This window comes from Epinephelus lanceolatus, chromosome 14, assembly GCF_041903045.1.
Source record: "Epinephelus lanceolatus isolate andai-2023 chromosome 14, ASM4190304v1, whole genome shotgun sequence".
NCBI lineage: Eukaryota > Metazoa > Chordata > Actinopteri > Perciformes > Serranidae > Epinephelus > Epinephelus lanceolatus.
In genome coordinates, this window is record NC_135747.1 from 28,650,367 (window position 1) to 28,665,032 (window position 14,666).

Sequence of the window (14,666 nt, forward strand, 5' to 3'; positions counted from 1 at the left end):
TTTTTGTTCCCCCCTCTGTTGGGGTACCTAGCACACAGATCTGGTACTAAAAGGTGGAGCAGTGAACACTGCAGTCTGTTGATTGGTCAATAGAGGACGGTCACTCTGCTCAGGGCTGAGTTGTGGCTGGTTTTGAAGCTCATGTAACCACTGTTCATACTGTGGAGAGTTTTATTACTTTGACTATAAAATGAAAGGATGTTTTGCTGCCTCTTGCAGCAGCTGGAGTCTGAGAAAAAAATAACTTAATTCACTGGGACTACTGCCAGCAACTTTTAAGGTGGCTTTGACCATCACTTTAGTTTTTATATGACAGACACTTTTAGTAATGAGTGGGTCATCAAGTGTTCATATATATATTAATTTGGACTGGGTTATGTGAACTGCATTTATCCCCATCCTCACTTCAAGAATAAAAAAAAGTGTCGCAGAGCATCGTTCCTGTGGGCTTCAGCAACACTAAACCCCCGCGCTTGCCTGAGGAGGACTAAATGCACAAACCTGCTAATTTTAAATATCCCATGGAGAAAGACTCTCACTGCAGCCTGTTTTATTTTGTTCTGAAAATGTCGGCGTGCAGCCTCGTTCTGTGGACAATAAACGAGGTGCAAACTTCCATCTGTGTCACCAGTGATGAGGAAATACAGTGTATGCTGGACGGAGCGGTGAGTGACATCAACTCCGCCCACATTTAGGAGTACTGTTTGCGGTAGAAACGCTAAGTGCACCTAGGGTCTAGGTACCTGTAGACCATGTACCAGATACCTCAGAAAGTGTTTGGTGGATACGAGGCTATAGACTGCAGGTGCCAGGGATGGAACTAGTGACCTTTTGATTGGATGACTGCTCTACATCCTGAGCCACGGCTGCCCCACAGCCTGCACAGTGTGGAGCAAAAGAGGAAAACAAAACTCAGAAAATCATTTCTCTTATAGTATGTCAATGAAAACACTTCACGGTTTGAATGAGAGTCAGAACCTTGTGTCTTGTTGTTTTGTTTGGGGGCTGCTCAACAGAATTCTGTATTTAATGAATAATGATATTGAGAAGATTTATCATAAGAAGCACAGACAAGCTTCTCTCTCACAAACAATCATGTATTTTCTAAAGGCAAAGTGGAACGTCTTATGTGAATGACCACTTCAGATTGAGTATGTTCAAAGCACTGTATAAATATCAACTTGAACTTTTTAAGCTTAGAAGACCGTTCTCACTTTGTTCAAGAGAAAGAAAACAAACTGGAGCACTTGTATTGATTTTCTGACTTTAAAGGAATACTTCACCTCCCAAATGACCATTAACATTTGTATATCAATCATTCTCACGCTGTGATGTTGAATTTGTGAAGAAGACTTTGTTTTTCTTGCATGCCTCCAGAGGGAGTGAGGAATCCAAAAACAGAGAGAATTCTTGATGAATTGGTGAAGTGCTCCTTTAATTGCACAAACACACAGTTGTTTGAACACTTCAAGCAGGGATTCTGCAGATCTTTTCAAGTGTTAAAATTGAACTGATTCATCTGCAAGTAAGACCTTATGTAATATTAAATGTCTTAAATCAGTCTTTTAAAATTCTTAAAAAATGCTAAGACATGAGATGAAGTGATTTAGGAATTGATTTTTTTGATTTTTTTCTGATGTTGCAGTGTAAAATCTCAAGATAATACTTACCAAATGCCTGTCACAGTCATGTCACACAGATCAGGATAGCGGAACTAGCAACATTCATATTTTGTTTTTCGGCCTAGATGCTCAGAGCAGAGGATCTACTGTCTGCTAGCTAGTCTCGCTCACCAGACCTTTCTCAAGAAAAGAAAGGTCTGGCTGGGCCGACTCTCACTTTAAGATTGGAGAAAAAAACGCCCCGGCTGCATGTATTTCTTTCAACCAATCACAGTCGTTCTGGGCGGTGCCACAGCAACGGTGCGTTTGCAAAAATATTGCCAGGGGGAAACAGGTTTTGGTCTAACACGCCCACAAAAATATCGCCTACAGGACGCGAACCATGGCAGAAAAATGGCTACATCCCTGCAAGATCAAACACCGCAAAAATTAGTAAAGGACATGTTGAAAACTGCAACCGGAGGTGGTAGGGCGGGACTTCAGCGGGTGGCTCGTTCCGCCCAATGAGAGGCTGATCTATGCAGCAAACTTCTGCCCACTCAGACTATCTGCTAGCTAACTGTCCCTGTGTCCATGACAACACGGAGAAGTGCAAATTCAATGAAAATTGGCCATTTAACCAAGATTTTGTTGCATGGCTGAAACCAATACAAGGCAATTTATATGAGGCTTGGTGTTCTTTATGCATTGAGTTTGTCAGTCTCGGCACGAGGGGAATTTAACCAGTGGTATCCCACATGCAGAGTGAGTAATGCAAAATTGCCAAGAAAACTCTAGCTCCTCCAGCATTGCATGGTTTATGTTATATTTAACACTTGGCAAATTGTCCCTAGCCTAAAGTAATGGTTGTCGGTTCATGTTTTTTTCCCCTCTATTTTTGGTTATTTTAAAATTAGTCTTGAATTAAATTTTGAGTGCCATTAAAAAGGTCTTGAACCTAAATTGCCTTCAGCTATAGAAACTGCAAATCAATCAATGTGCTCAAGCCCCCTTATTTCCCTTGACATTTTGCTATTCCTGAGCTGAGAGGCACCTGGTTCAGCTGCTCGTTGCTGAAGGACGCACGGAAAATCCCGTTTCAGCTGTTCTCACTGTGTTGTTTGTCTCCAAGGTTTGGCCAAACGTGTGGGCGCCAGACTTCTCCTGGCTTCTACTTCAGAGGTTTATGGAGGTAAGGAACATGACTCCCGCTCATTTTTAAATATTCTGGTGCTGGTTATGCTCTCTATTGAATTAATGGATGTCTTAAGGCAAGCTACGCGATGGATATGTGGTTGCTGCAACGAATACATTCCAAGACACATTTTTGAAATTATTAACACTTAATGGATTTATTCACTTTAGGTTTCAAAAACGCTATTAATTTATCATGCGCTAAGCCCAGTGGTGCCGGCAGGATTATATTTCATTGTACGCACAGGAACCGCCCGCCCACTTGTAGGGCACCGTTAACACATAGGTTCCCACGCATGGACGTAAGCGATCTACTCGGTGAGTGAGCAAGAGATTAACATTAACATTACAGACACAACACTATAAAACTCTGATTAGCCACGTGCATTTCAAAGACAAGCAAATAGACCTGACAACAGCCAGCAAAATAATAGAATACAATATAATAAACTGAATGTAGCCCAGAGGCATTTAGCAGACAACAGATTCCCTCATTTTGCAGCAGCAACAACATCAACAGTTATGTACAAAAAATATACAGCAACAATATGTAACACAAAGCCCAAACCAAGCTGCTACAATAAACAATAAAAAGGCCAGATGAGAAAATTAAGTAGTATTCCTACCTGTTTGAAGTTCATTTGCATCTCCCTGTTGCATCAAACTCCTGCAGAATGGCCTCTGCATCAATTTCAATATCATGATGATTCAACAACCATGCCGGAGATTATGTAGCCACATGGAACCAAACCACACACATTTTCTGGGGTTGTATGAAAATACAATCTTCCTGGGATGGTATACATTCTAAAATCTAGAATCCCACGAACATGTCTTGTACTGTACCTGGGATATATTGGAACGGTGCACAAGACAGGTCAATATTTGGTCAAGATCCTCCTTGCCGCTGGAAAGAAAGCAATTACAAAGAGCTGGCTGAAGACAGACGCTCCACATCACAAACAATGGTTGACTATCATAGAAGATATTCAGGAGATGGAGAATCTTACATACAGGATACGGATGAATGAAGGACAATTTGGGAAAGACTGGGAAAAATGGTTAATTTCCAAAACAAAAAGACAGGGATATAGACAATAATGCTGTCTCTGTATATTTTGGACTAGTTTACTCCTGCAGGTTATTTATTCATTTTTTTTATGTTATTTAAGTTTAATATAAAGTCTTATAAAGTCTATAGTATAAAGTCTAAAGTAAATAGTAAAGTATAAAGTCAAGCATTTTCTGCCGGAAATCTTAATCTTAAGATTTCCCACCTTTGTTGGGCGCTGGTGGCTTAGTGGATAGAGCAGGCGCCCCATGTACAAGGCTGTTGCTGCAGCAGCCTGGGTTCGACTCCAGCCTGTGGCCCTTTGCTGCATGTCATTCCCTCTCTTTCTCTCTCTCTCTCTCTCTCTCTCTCTCTCTCCCCCCTTCACACTTAGCTGTCCTATCAGTTAAAGGCAAAAACGCCCAAAAACATATCTTTACAAAAAAAAAAAAGATTTCCGACCTTTTGTGAGACATTCTCCAGAAACAACTCTTAAGAAGCAATGAAGTAAAGGGAGGAAAGAAAATAGAAACCATAGGATAAGGTAAATCACACCCAGGACAATTTATTTGTCTTAATTATTGAAAATTACACTTGCTTTATATTTACCCTGGATTGTGACATCCTGGAGGAGAGGCAAAGTGGTTTGCAGGGTTGTTTGGGAACTCAGACTTGACCAGTTTTTACCTTTGCTTGATACATGCTACTGGAGTTTTGTATTCAGTAGGGCGCACAGGATAACGGCTGCTGGCACCACTGGCTAAGACTCTCACAAGCACGGCCAGCGCAAATAATTTTAAGAAGCTAACTGTCTGCTGAATCTGGCTCTCTTTGTGATCGCTGTATGTATTTTATCATCATCATTCATAAACAGACAGCTGCTCAAATGTAAAGTAATGATGCGTCTAAATTCAGCAGCACAGCAATTATGGTGAACCTTGTTTAAGAGGTTGCGTTCAGGACTATAAATTACTGTCTATCCTCACAACACAAGCAGAAAAATTTGTACAAGCAGTCACAGAGAAAGTCATTATCTTCATCCTGAAAATCAATCACAGTTTAGCAGGGAGTCGTTCATTCTCTAATCTGCTGAGCGCTTAAATGCAGTTAATATGTTCATACGTGTGTCAATCTGTGTGATGGAAAACGTTTACAAATCGCTTAGCTTTTAAAATGTGTCTTAAATGTTTCTGTTCCAGATCCAGAGGTGCACCCACAAAATGAGGAGTACTGGGGGCATGTGAATCCGATCGGTCCTCGAGCGTGCTACGACGAGGGGAAGCGTGTAGCAGAGACCATGTGTTATGCCTACATGAAACAGGTACCATTACTGGAACTCTACAGTACGCAATTTTAAAAATAACAGGCTTGAGAGAGGTGTTTTTTTTTTTTTCTTTTTGATTAACGGTCACACTAGTCACAGTGTGATTTTCATCAGTAAAAGGCTTTGGAGGAACAATACAACTCTGCATGTGTAGTCATTACACTAAGCACTGAAATAAGAGCAAAATTCCACTCGAGTTGATTTCTTGAATGTAACTGCTTGCTTGATCGACAAAATCCAAGGATCTCTAATGTTGAAAAGCAGTATTTCATCATGTTCAGACTGGAAATCGTCACCCGTCTCTAAAGTGTAAAGTGCGCTCCTGACTTTTTGTTCTACATGCACAAAAATAATGGGCTTGAATTCGCACGATCTATGAGCATAAATATGTTTATTTAATCAGGTTTAACAAAATAAATTGTGTAACCATGAAGCTTATCGTGTGAATAGACTGTTTTTGGAAGATATATCAGTGAAACTTATGTTAATTATACAGATCTGTGTTTCTCTGCATGTTTCCTTAAACATCCAGATGAGGCAGAGATTTTTTTTTATCATCTTCCCTCTGTTGTGACTTGATTGATGCCAGCCTTTGATGATCAGATATGATTGACTTGCCTTGCTTTCCCTCCAGGCAGGTGATATTTATTAATCTGCCTCGTCTCCTGCTCCTCCTCAACTGCTCATTATTTTTTTCACACTTACAGGGAGAATTCTTAGAAAATGCCAGCTTTCAGTACCCAAATGTCAGTCGTTTGTGCACAGGGACAAGAATATCACTCATTACATCTGCTGCCCAGTCATGTAATCGCAATTCGTTAACATTTAAAAACTGATGAGTGCATGTTATGCAGCCGAAAAAGCACGTCTTACATGCTCCTAAGACATTTAGCAAACATTATATAGATGGGAAAGTGGTTGACTTACTGTTGCCAGTCAGTATGATGCATTTAAACAAAATGTATCACGTACAAGGCAAGTATGCACAGCGATAGGTAAACTGTGTTCAGATTTAGGCTGCGTCAGAGCACGGTGCTGTTAAGCATGACCATTCGCCATTAAATCACCTAAAAACGACACCAGACTGCTTCAGTGTAACCGTACAGACCTCTACACACGTCAGACTGCTTTGTTATAACTCGATGTTCTGCTCTTTTATGAAGGAGACGTCCAGTTACCACGTCACATCAGAGCCTCTTAGGCAGCCTTCAGACAGACAATGCAGACTGATTTACTGCATTGATCTATGAATGAATGTGGGTGATTCTTACAGTAGGTGCCGTCCACAGCTGGTTTATACTCGATGAAAAGCTTCTCCTGCAGTTCATGAAATCCCTGCAGCATCTGAAGGCAGCAGAACTGATATGTTGATAAATCTGCCGTCTCTTAGCAGAGCGGTGCGCCAGAGCTATAATTCTAATGTGTTTAAGACAACAGTGTTTCCACCGCAGTTTATTTCAAGGATAAAACATGAGAGGCTACTTTTGCTGAAAAGAAAGTTGGAAAAGAGCCTCTGATGAGCCCTGATAGCAGCCGACCAGTGTACGGAACCAGGTATTAAACAGGCCCCTGGGCTAATTGATAAGCTCCGACATTATTGGTGCTTTTATCAGTACCTTTTAACATTTTGGTGTAATTTATTATGCTGCAGCCTCTCACCTGCTCTCTGTGTCGTAGCTGAGCTCCTTTTCATACACACTAAATCAAACACACAAACACAACACGATGTGAAGGCCGCGGTGGAGACGAAGTGGAGATAACTCCAAAATTACTCAAGTTGTTGACAGCTGCTCTCGTTACTGTAAGTGCAATAAAATATGTGCAAGTAAAAAGCCAGTACTATATTACAGTAATACTATTGTTCAGCAAGCTTAAAGATGTAGAAAGAGATATTTCAATCTGCTCGGTCCGCAATCTCTCATCTACCGCCATTATGTATGTATGTATACACATGGCCCTCCTCAACATGATGCAGAAACAGAATAAAAAAGAGCTATCAATGCACAGAAGCGTAATAAGTGACATTAACAGTATCTAATAACACACTCTGTCTCTGTACCTGCGTCTCCCTCTCCCCCCTCTCCTCCACACACACACATCAAACACACAGGACATAGTTTTATACAGTCCATGTTAGCTAAAGTCATGTTTACAACAACAAGCCACCATAGAAACGCAATAATATCTGACTGGAAACAAATCTAGCATGTCAGTAAAAGAAATAGTCCTCCTGACGTCACAATACTGAGTAAAAAAAGTAACGTTATCTCAGCATAAAGAACACAGACAGTATCAGTCATTCATCCTGCTCTCTGTCCCCCCTCTGCTGAGTGTTACGGCCGGGCTCCACCGGCTGCAAACCTAAGCGTCACGTCAGCGTAGCGTTGCGGCGTATTCATTTGGGCTCCACTGAGGGCATACGGAAGCGACACGTAGAGAAGCCAGTGGGGTTGTTACCGTTTGCCGAGCCGAGAGGCTGCATGTAGGCTGCATGAAATGTTAAAGCATTTTCAAGCATTATATGTTAAGTTATTACATATATTTGAGTTATCTACAAGTTTACTGTACTGTTTGTCATCTACTCGCTTTCAAATGTCCGCCACGGACATTTATACATACATGTCATGGATAAACATGGGTAAATGATGAAAAAAAATCATCACGTATCACCTCTGATAATGGTTTATTCATTTAAAAACGCATTGTGCTCGTTTAGCACACTATTTCATGTAGTTTTTATCTGCTGGAGGGTCGCGTAGGGGAGCGTAGTGCGACAAAAATAGAAGAACCGTGTAAAATGGAAAGTTGTCGCGCAACAGACGGGGGTTGTCGCGCTGCTCCCGTTGCCGGTGGAGCCGCTGTAATTGATTAAAAGGGGGATGAGCTGCTACGGGACTCACGCTGCAGACGTGTTGCTCCGCTGACGTGCGTGGTGGAGCCTGGCCATTAGCCTACATACAGACAGCTTTCATTTTAGTTTGTGTTTAACACTTTGCTGTTAGCCCCACGAGCGCGATGTGCTTTTGTAAACTGCGATCATAAATCATAACAACAGCGTTGAATGAGAGACTGTGGACAGAGCAGATTGAAATATCGCTCTCTGCATGCTGAACACGTGTATTGATAAAGTATTGACTTTTTACTGGCAGAGGTTTTATTGCACTTACTCACAGTAACAAGCTTAGTTGTCATTAACTGGAGTAATCTTGAAGTTATATTCCGTTCATCTGCACCACGGCCTCTCTGCTGTTGTCTGACTTCACTCTGTTGTGTGTGTGTGTGTGTGGCTGAGTGTGTGTACAGTACAGGCCAAAAGTTTGGACACACCTTCTCATTCAATGCGTTTTCTTTATTTTCATGACTATTTACATTGTAGATTCTCACTGAAGGCATCAAAACTATGAATGAACACATGTGGAGTTATGTACTTAACAAAAAAAGGTGAAATAACTGAAAACATATTTTATATTCTAGTTTCTTCAAAATAGCCACCCTTTGCTCTGATTACTGCTTTGCACACTCTTGGCATTCTCTCGATGAGCTTCAAGAGGTAGTCACCTGAAATGGTTTTCCAACAGTCTTGAAGGAGTTCCCAGTGGTGTTTAGCACTTGTTGGCCCCTTTGCCTTCACTCTGCGGTCCAGCTCACCCCAAACCATCTCGATTGGGTTCAGGTCCGGTGACTGTGGAGGCCAGGTCATCTGCCGCAGCACTCCATCACTCTCCTTCTTGGTCAAATAGCCCTTACACAGCTTGGAGGTGTGTTTGGGGTCATTGTCCTGTTGAAAAATAAATGATCGTCCAACTAAACGCAAACCGGATGGGATGGCATGTCGCTGCAGGATGCTGTGGTAGCCATGCTGGTTCAGTGTGCCTTCAATTTTGAATAAATCCCCAACAGTGTCACCAGCAAAACACCCCCACACCATCACACCTCCTCCTCCATGCTTCACAGTGGGAACCAGGCATGTGGAATCCATCCGTTCACCTTTTCTGCGTCTCACAAAGACACGGCGGTTGGAACCAAAGATCTCAAATTTGGACTCATCAGACCAAAGCACAGATTTCCACTGGTCTAATGTCCATTCCTTGTGTTTCTTGGCCCAAACAAATCCCTTCTGCTTGTTGCCTCTCCTTAGCAGTGGTTTCCTAGCAGCTATTTGACCATGAAGGCCTGATTGGCGCAGTCTCCTCTTAACAGTTGTTCTAGAGATGGGTCTGCTGCTAGAACTCTGTGTGGCATTCATCTGGTCTCTGATCTGAGCTGCTGTTAACTTGCGATTTCTGAGGCTGGTGACTCGGATGAACTTATCCTCAGAAGCAGATGTGACTCTTGGTCTTCCTTTCCTGGGTCGGTCCTCATGTGTGCCAGTTTCGTTGTAGCGCTTGATGGTTTTTGCGACTCCACTTGGGGACACATTTAAAGTTTTTGCAATTTTCCGGACTGACTGACCTTCATTTCTTAAAGTAATGATGGCCACTCGTTTTTCTTTAGTTAGCTGATTGGTTCTTGCCATAATATGAATTTTAACAGTTGTCCAATAGGGCTGTCGGCTGTGTATTAACCTGACTTGTGCACAACACAACTGATGGTCCCAACCCCATTGATAAAGCAAGAAATTCCACTAATTAACCCTGATAAGGCACACCTGTGAAGTGGAAACCATTTCAGGTGACTACCTCTTGAAGCTCATGGAGAGAATGTCAAGAGTGTGCAAAGCAGTAATCAGAGCAAAGGGTGGCTATTTTGAAGAAACTAGAATATAAAACATGTTTTCAGTTATTTCACCTTTTTTTGTTAAGTACATAACTCCACATGTGTTCATTCATAGTTTTGATGCCTTCAGTGAGAATCTACAATGTAAATAGTCATGAAAATAAAGAAAACGCATTGAATGAGAAGGTGTGTCCAAACTTTTGGCCTGTACTGTATATGTCCTGTAAAGGAGGAGGTCAGTTCTGACATGCAGAGAGCAGGAGAGAGGCTGCAGCGTGATCATACATGACACCAAAACTTTAAGAAGAAACGATCAGAGCCGATAATGTCGGAGCTTACTGTTATTACGGTCTTGATTAAATTTGCCCCGGGCCGTTTAATACCAGGTCTCGGCACCAATCCCTGCCCGGGCCACTCAGAGGTTGCATCTGGGCCGCATGTGGTCCGCAGGCCGCTGATTGACTAGGCCTATATTCTCAGTTGATTTGGGGTCCAGCACTCCACTCACTGTGAATCCCATCGTCCAGCGCAACCACCCACCCCATTAGACATGGCCATAAAACAAACATTTGTTTAACAGGAAATAAATGCCGACAAACTTGTCAAAATTATAATCCCAAGACAGATGACATTGCATTGACATCTATCTGTAGGATCTTCAGTTTTCTATCCATGAAAAAGGGCGTGGCCTTGATGTTTTACAGAGTACCTGTATTTGATAGTCTGGTCTATTGGCATATGCAGCTCAGTGGTGGCTGGAATGTCTAACAAGAGAGTAAAGTTAGCAAGCGCCTGTGAAGTGTGTGTTCAACAATATGTGGCTGTATTGCTCTAAAGGCGTACTCAAAGTCATGGAAATTAAGTAAAATATTATGGAAATGTTTTTAAAATTCATTGGGGAAAAATGAGAAACGGGAACACTGTAACCTACACGTTGTAGGAAGGTGGTTCCTGTGCTTATACATTTTCTCACCTTACCTGTCAGTGCCTCTGTAGGGCCCTTTTAAAAAGCATGCAGGTGTGATTATGTGTCATCATTAACCACCTCTGCAGAGCAGATTGCACAGGATCTGTTCGCCTGCTGTAGTCATGAGGGACAGGTTGAAATGCTTGGAATAGCAGCCTGACTTCTATGACACAGCGAATTAAAATGTATGAGCATAACAGTTGTTGCATTTAACAGGAGTAACACTGGCAAACTAATGAGAGAATATATGCAACCTCTTCACGTCCCCTAATTTGATTTTGAATGATGGGAGGCAGCTCTGATGCACAAAACAACATAATGGCACGACCTAAAGTCAAAGTAACACTCATCATTAAATAAAAAAACTCCATAGTTACTAATTACAGCATCAGTTAAAACACAGATACAAATGTTGGCTTACTGGGTTGGTCTGATGGTCTGATGGTGCTGTCAGATGAAACAACTCGGGGCATAGTAGAAACAGCAGGTCTCTCTTTCCCTTCCCCCTCTTCCTCGCCTACTACGGACAGCAGCGCAATCCGATGGCCGATGTAATGACTGTGTGATTTATCGATATATTTTCAAGCAAGATTTAAATTTAGACAACACCGTTAATATCGATAGGGTCAAGTTGCGTTACTTGACGCATACCACTGCGCATGTCAACTCTCTCACACTCTCCGCCCCACTCATTTACTCATAAGTTACAATAAAGCCTCCACAAAAATAGCATTTTAAGTCTTGTGTGATTTATCCTGGCTTCATGTGAGCAGAGGAAATATCTGCTATTTGCTAGGCTCATTTATACAATGTCAAATGCCATAGGCTTGTGCTAATAACGTTAGCATGTTGTATTTATTTTGAAAATATGTTTAGTATAAGACAGGTGTTTTGTTGGTGAACCTTGTGAGTTGTAATAGAGCTGAATTTTGTAACATTACCTTTGTTAAATGTTGCTGTTGTTCCTGGTTTCATATGAGTAGAGGAAAGTCTGCTCGTTCAAGTGTTGTTTCTATAACAACCATCTATGGTCTCAAACTGACCTGCAGAGAGCACATAAAGTGCAATATTGGCCTTTTGTCAGTTACTTACATAATTGATGTTGATTTATAGCCCGCCATGAAGATTTAGACCAGGGATGGTCAACTGGCGGCCCACAGGCCACATCCGGCCCGGCAAAGATTCCCATCTAGCCCAGAGAATATCAATCAGTTAAGGAAATGTGAGGAAATGTGAGGGAGAAAAATATGTCACAATATTTAGGATATCTAGTATTTCTTTCTTTCTATATTAAAGCAACCCTCAAAAAAGTGAGAAGGAAATAATGTTATTAGGAATTATTTACCAACCCCGAATATGTGAATTTGACCCACGGGTACTAAAGACGTTATAAATCCATCCAGCAGCTTATTTGTAGTGGTAATGTTGTGCCAGGTTCGAAGTTCACTAGAAAAATATCAACTGGCCAAAAAATGACAAAGCAACATCCTGAGTACAGAAACACTGTGTGCGTAGACACACACACTGCAGAGCTTACTCTGTGTCTCTGTCTTGGGTCTTGACAATAGTGCCACTACAGTGCATAACGTTTAGGTGGTTGATTAACCCATATTGTGCTGGTTGGGCAGTGTGACGCTGAAACAGATTCCTATTTTTTTATAAATTTATAGATGCTGCTTGGGCCATAACTTTATGCAAGAATTGGGACAAACTCATGGCCCATACCTCGCAATCAGGTGATTGGTCAGGTGATACATTGAAGCATCCCATATCGACAATGATTTTATTATTTTGCTTTGGTTAAGTTTCAGTTGTAGTCAGACTATAGATGGAATTATTTATAAATGGGAAGAGGCATCACTTTGCGTCTCTCCTCTCATTCAAATGCTCTGCGCTGTGTTTTCATTATTATCACCAGGGGCGGATTTAGTGTTTTGGTGGCCTGGAGCCCCAGGCAAACTGCCTTGTTCTATTTTTCCCCTTTCTCTAACTGAGAATGTAGAGGAAGGACTTAAAAACTTTTTCCTTGATTAAAACTATTAATAGCACACAGCAAAAGTTAAAGTCGAAGTCCTGCAGTCTGCAGAGGAATTATTAGCACAATGTATTTAACCCTATGGGCCCAAACGACCAATAGTGCGTTTGTCATAGCGAGAAGCCACGGAAACAGCGGAAACATAACTTTATGACAAGACCAAGCACTTATCGGTAGTCCAATGTTTTCACAGCGAAAAAAAATTATAAAGTTACACTAAAATTATGTATAATAGAGCTTTCATACAGCTTTGCACACACGTTACTCTTGGATGGATTACTGGAGAATGCAGGCTCGCACAGAATTGCCACGCATATCACATGAAAGAGCAGGACCGGAGCCGATGATACCATACACATCATTGTGCTGTCATCCCATCACGCTATAAATCCAGACCAATTGTCTACAAAATAAAACCTGACAAATTTCTTTACAATCCATCAGTCAACTCATATAGTGAGGAATAATATTATTACTATTTTTCTATTATCTTAGATGTAAATATTGCATGTTTCTTTCAGATAAAACACATTTTTGACTTCTGAATGAGTCAATGGAATTTCTTGCAATAATGAAAAAACACTGGCAATCATGTCCGCGTGACACAAACCACATGTTTTGGACAACTGTGAAGTGACAGAATGTCCCAGCATCATGGTTCTTATATTGCCAGATTCCAGAGAGTCTCCCCTCTTCATATATGGTAGAATATGTCAACTTCCAACTTGCTATGGGGAGATACATGTAAAAATGTAATGCTGGCAAATCTGGTTAGCCCAGATTGTCTTGACCCCCCACATGTGTATGTAGCCTTTATAATGACTGTGATATGAGCTTAAATGTAAAGGCAGGGAAAAAAACAAAAAGGGAGTGCCCCCAGATCCTCTGCAGATTCTGTATCTTTCCAGGTTTTCTCCCCCATTTTAAATCATAATCAGGCGACCATGTAAATACATGATTTGAAAGTCCAGCCCCCGCAGTGTCTACTTGAAAAAATTCTGGCCTTTATACAAATCAAGTTGATGATCCGAGCTTTAGAGAGCCCAGGGGTCAGATACGTAAAACTCTGTAGATTCACGACTTAAACTGTGTGCATGCACAAAGGCAGAAGTGTGCACGTACATTCTTTTTTGTCAGATTTATAAAGCAGTGCGTACACCTAATTCTCTATCATAAATCTTGATTATTGTGGAGCTGGGCGCACATGCACAAGCCTCATATCTACACCCACAGTTTGCCATAAATGGATGTAGAAGTGCCCTTAAAAAATGATTGCACATCAATACTTGTGCCCCTCCACCACTTGTTAGACCTATCAGTGAGAGATACAGTAAAGAAGAAGCAATTTCACCAACTCAAACTGTGCCAGTGCAGCTGTCATTATGCATGGCTGTAGATATTTGTAGCATCTGTGCCACTAATTCATCACATTTCTGCAAACCATAATTGTGGTAACATCTCAATTATGGTTATTACCAAATGTCAAGTGGATGATGAATGATACATTTGTCATTTTACAGAACACTGTGCAGCCTACAGAAACAATTACAGTCAGCGAAACTGGCAAAAAAACAGTGTTATCCCTCTCCCAGCTTACATTCAGTATCCTTCATATCATCTCTTAGCTATCTCAGCTTAAACTGTGTGCACACCTGGGGCCATATCTTTTAGAATTCCCCTTAAAGTTAAGACTAGGTCCTTGTAAAAATAAAAGTTATTCACAGAGCATCTTAGACCTTAAAAGGGCTCCTAAGGTCAAAAACTGTTTTGACAGTTTG

The 14,666-nt window shown here is 41.3% G+C and overlaps 1 protein-coding gene across 1 annotated transcript in view; it reads left to right on the forward strand.

Moving 5' to 3' along the window:
- The window catches only part of uxs1 (UDP-glucuronate decarboxylase 1), a 55,985-nt gene that overhangs the window by 19,959 nt on the left and 21,360 nt on the right, over positions 1-14,666 (forward strand). The window contains exons 8-9 of the mRNA XM_033617481.2: positions 2,734-2,793; positions 5,046-5,167. Coding sequence (XP_033473372.1) covers positions 2,734-2,793; positions 5,046-5,167 — 182 coding nt within the window. The remainder of the gene's footprint in view (positions 1-2,733; positions 2,794-5,045; positions 5,168-14,666) is intronic.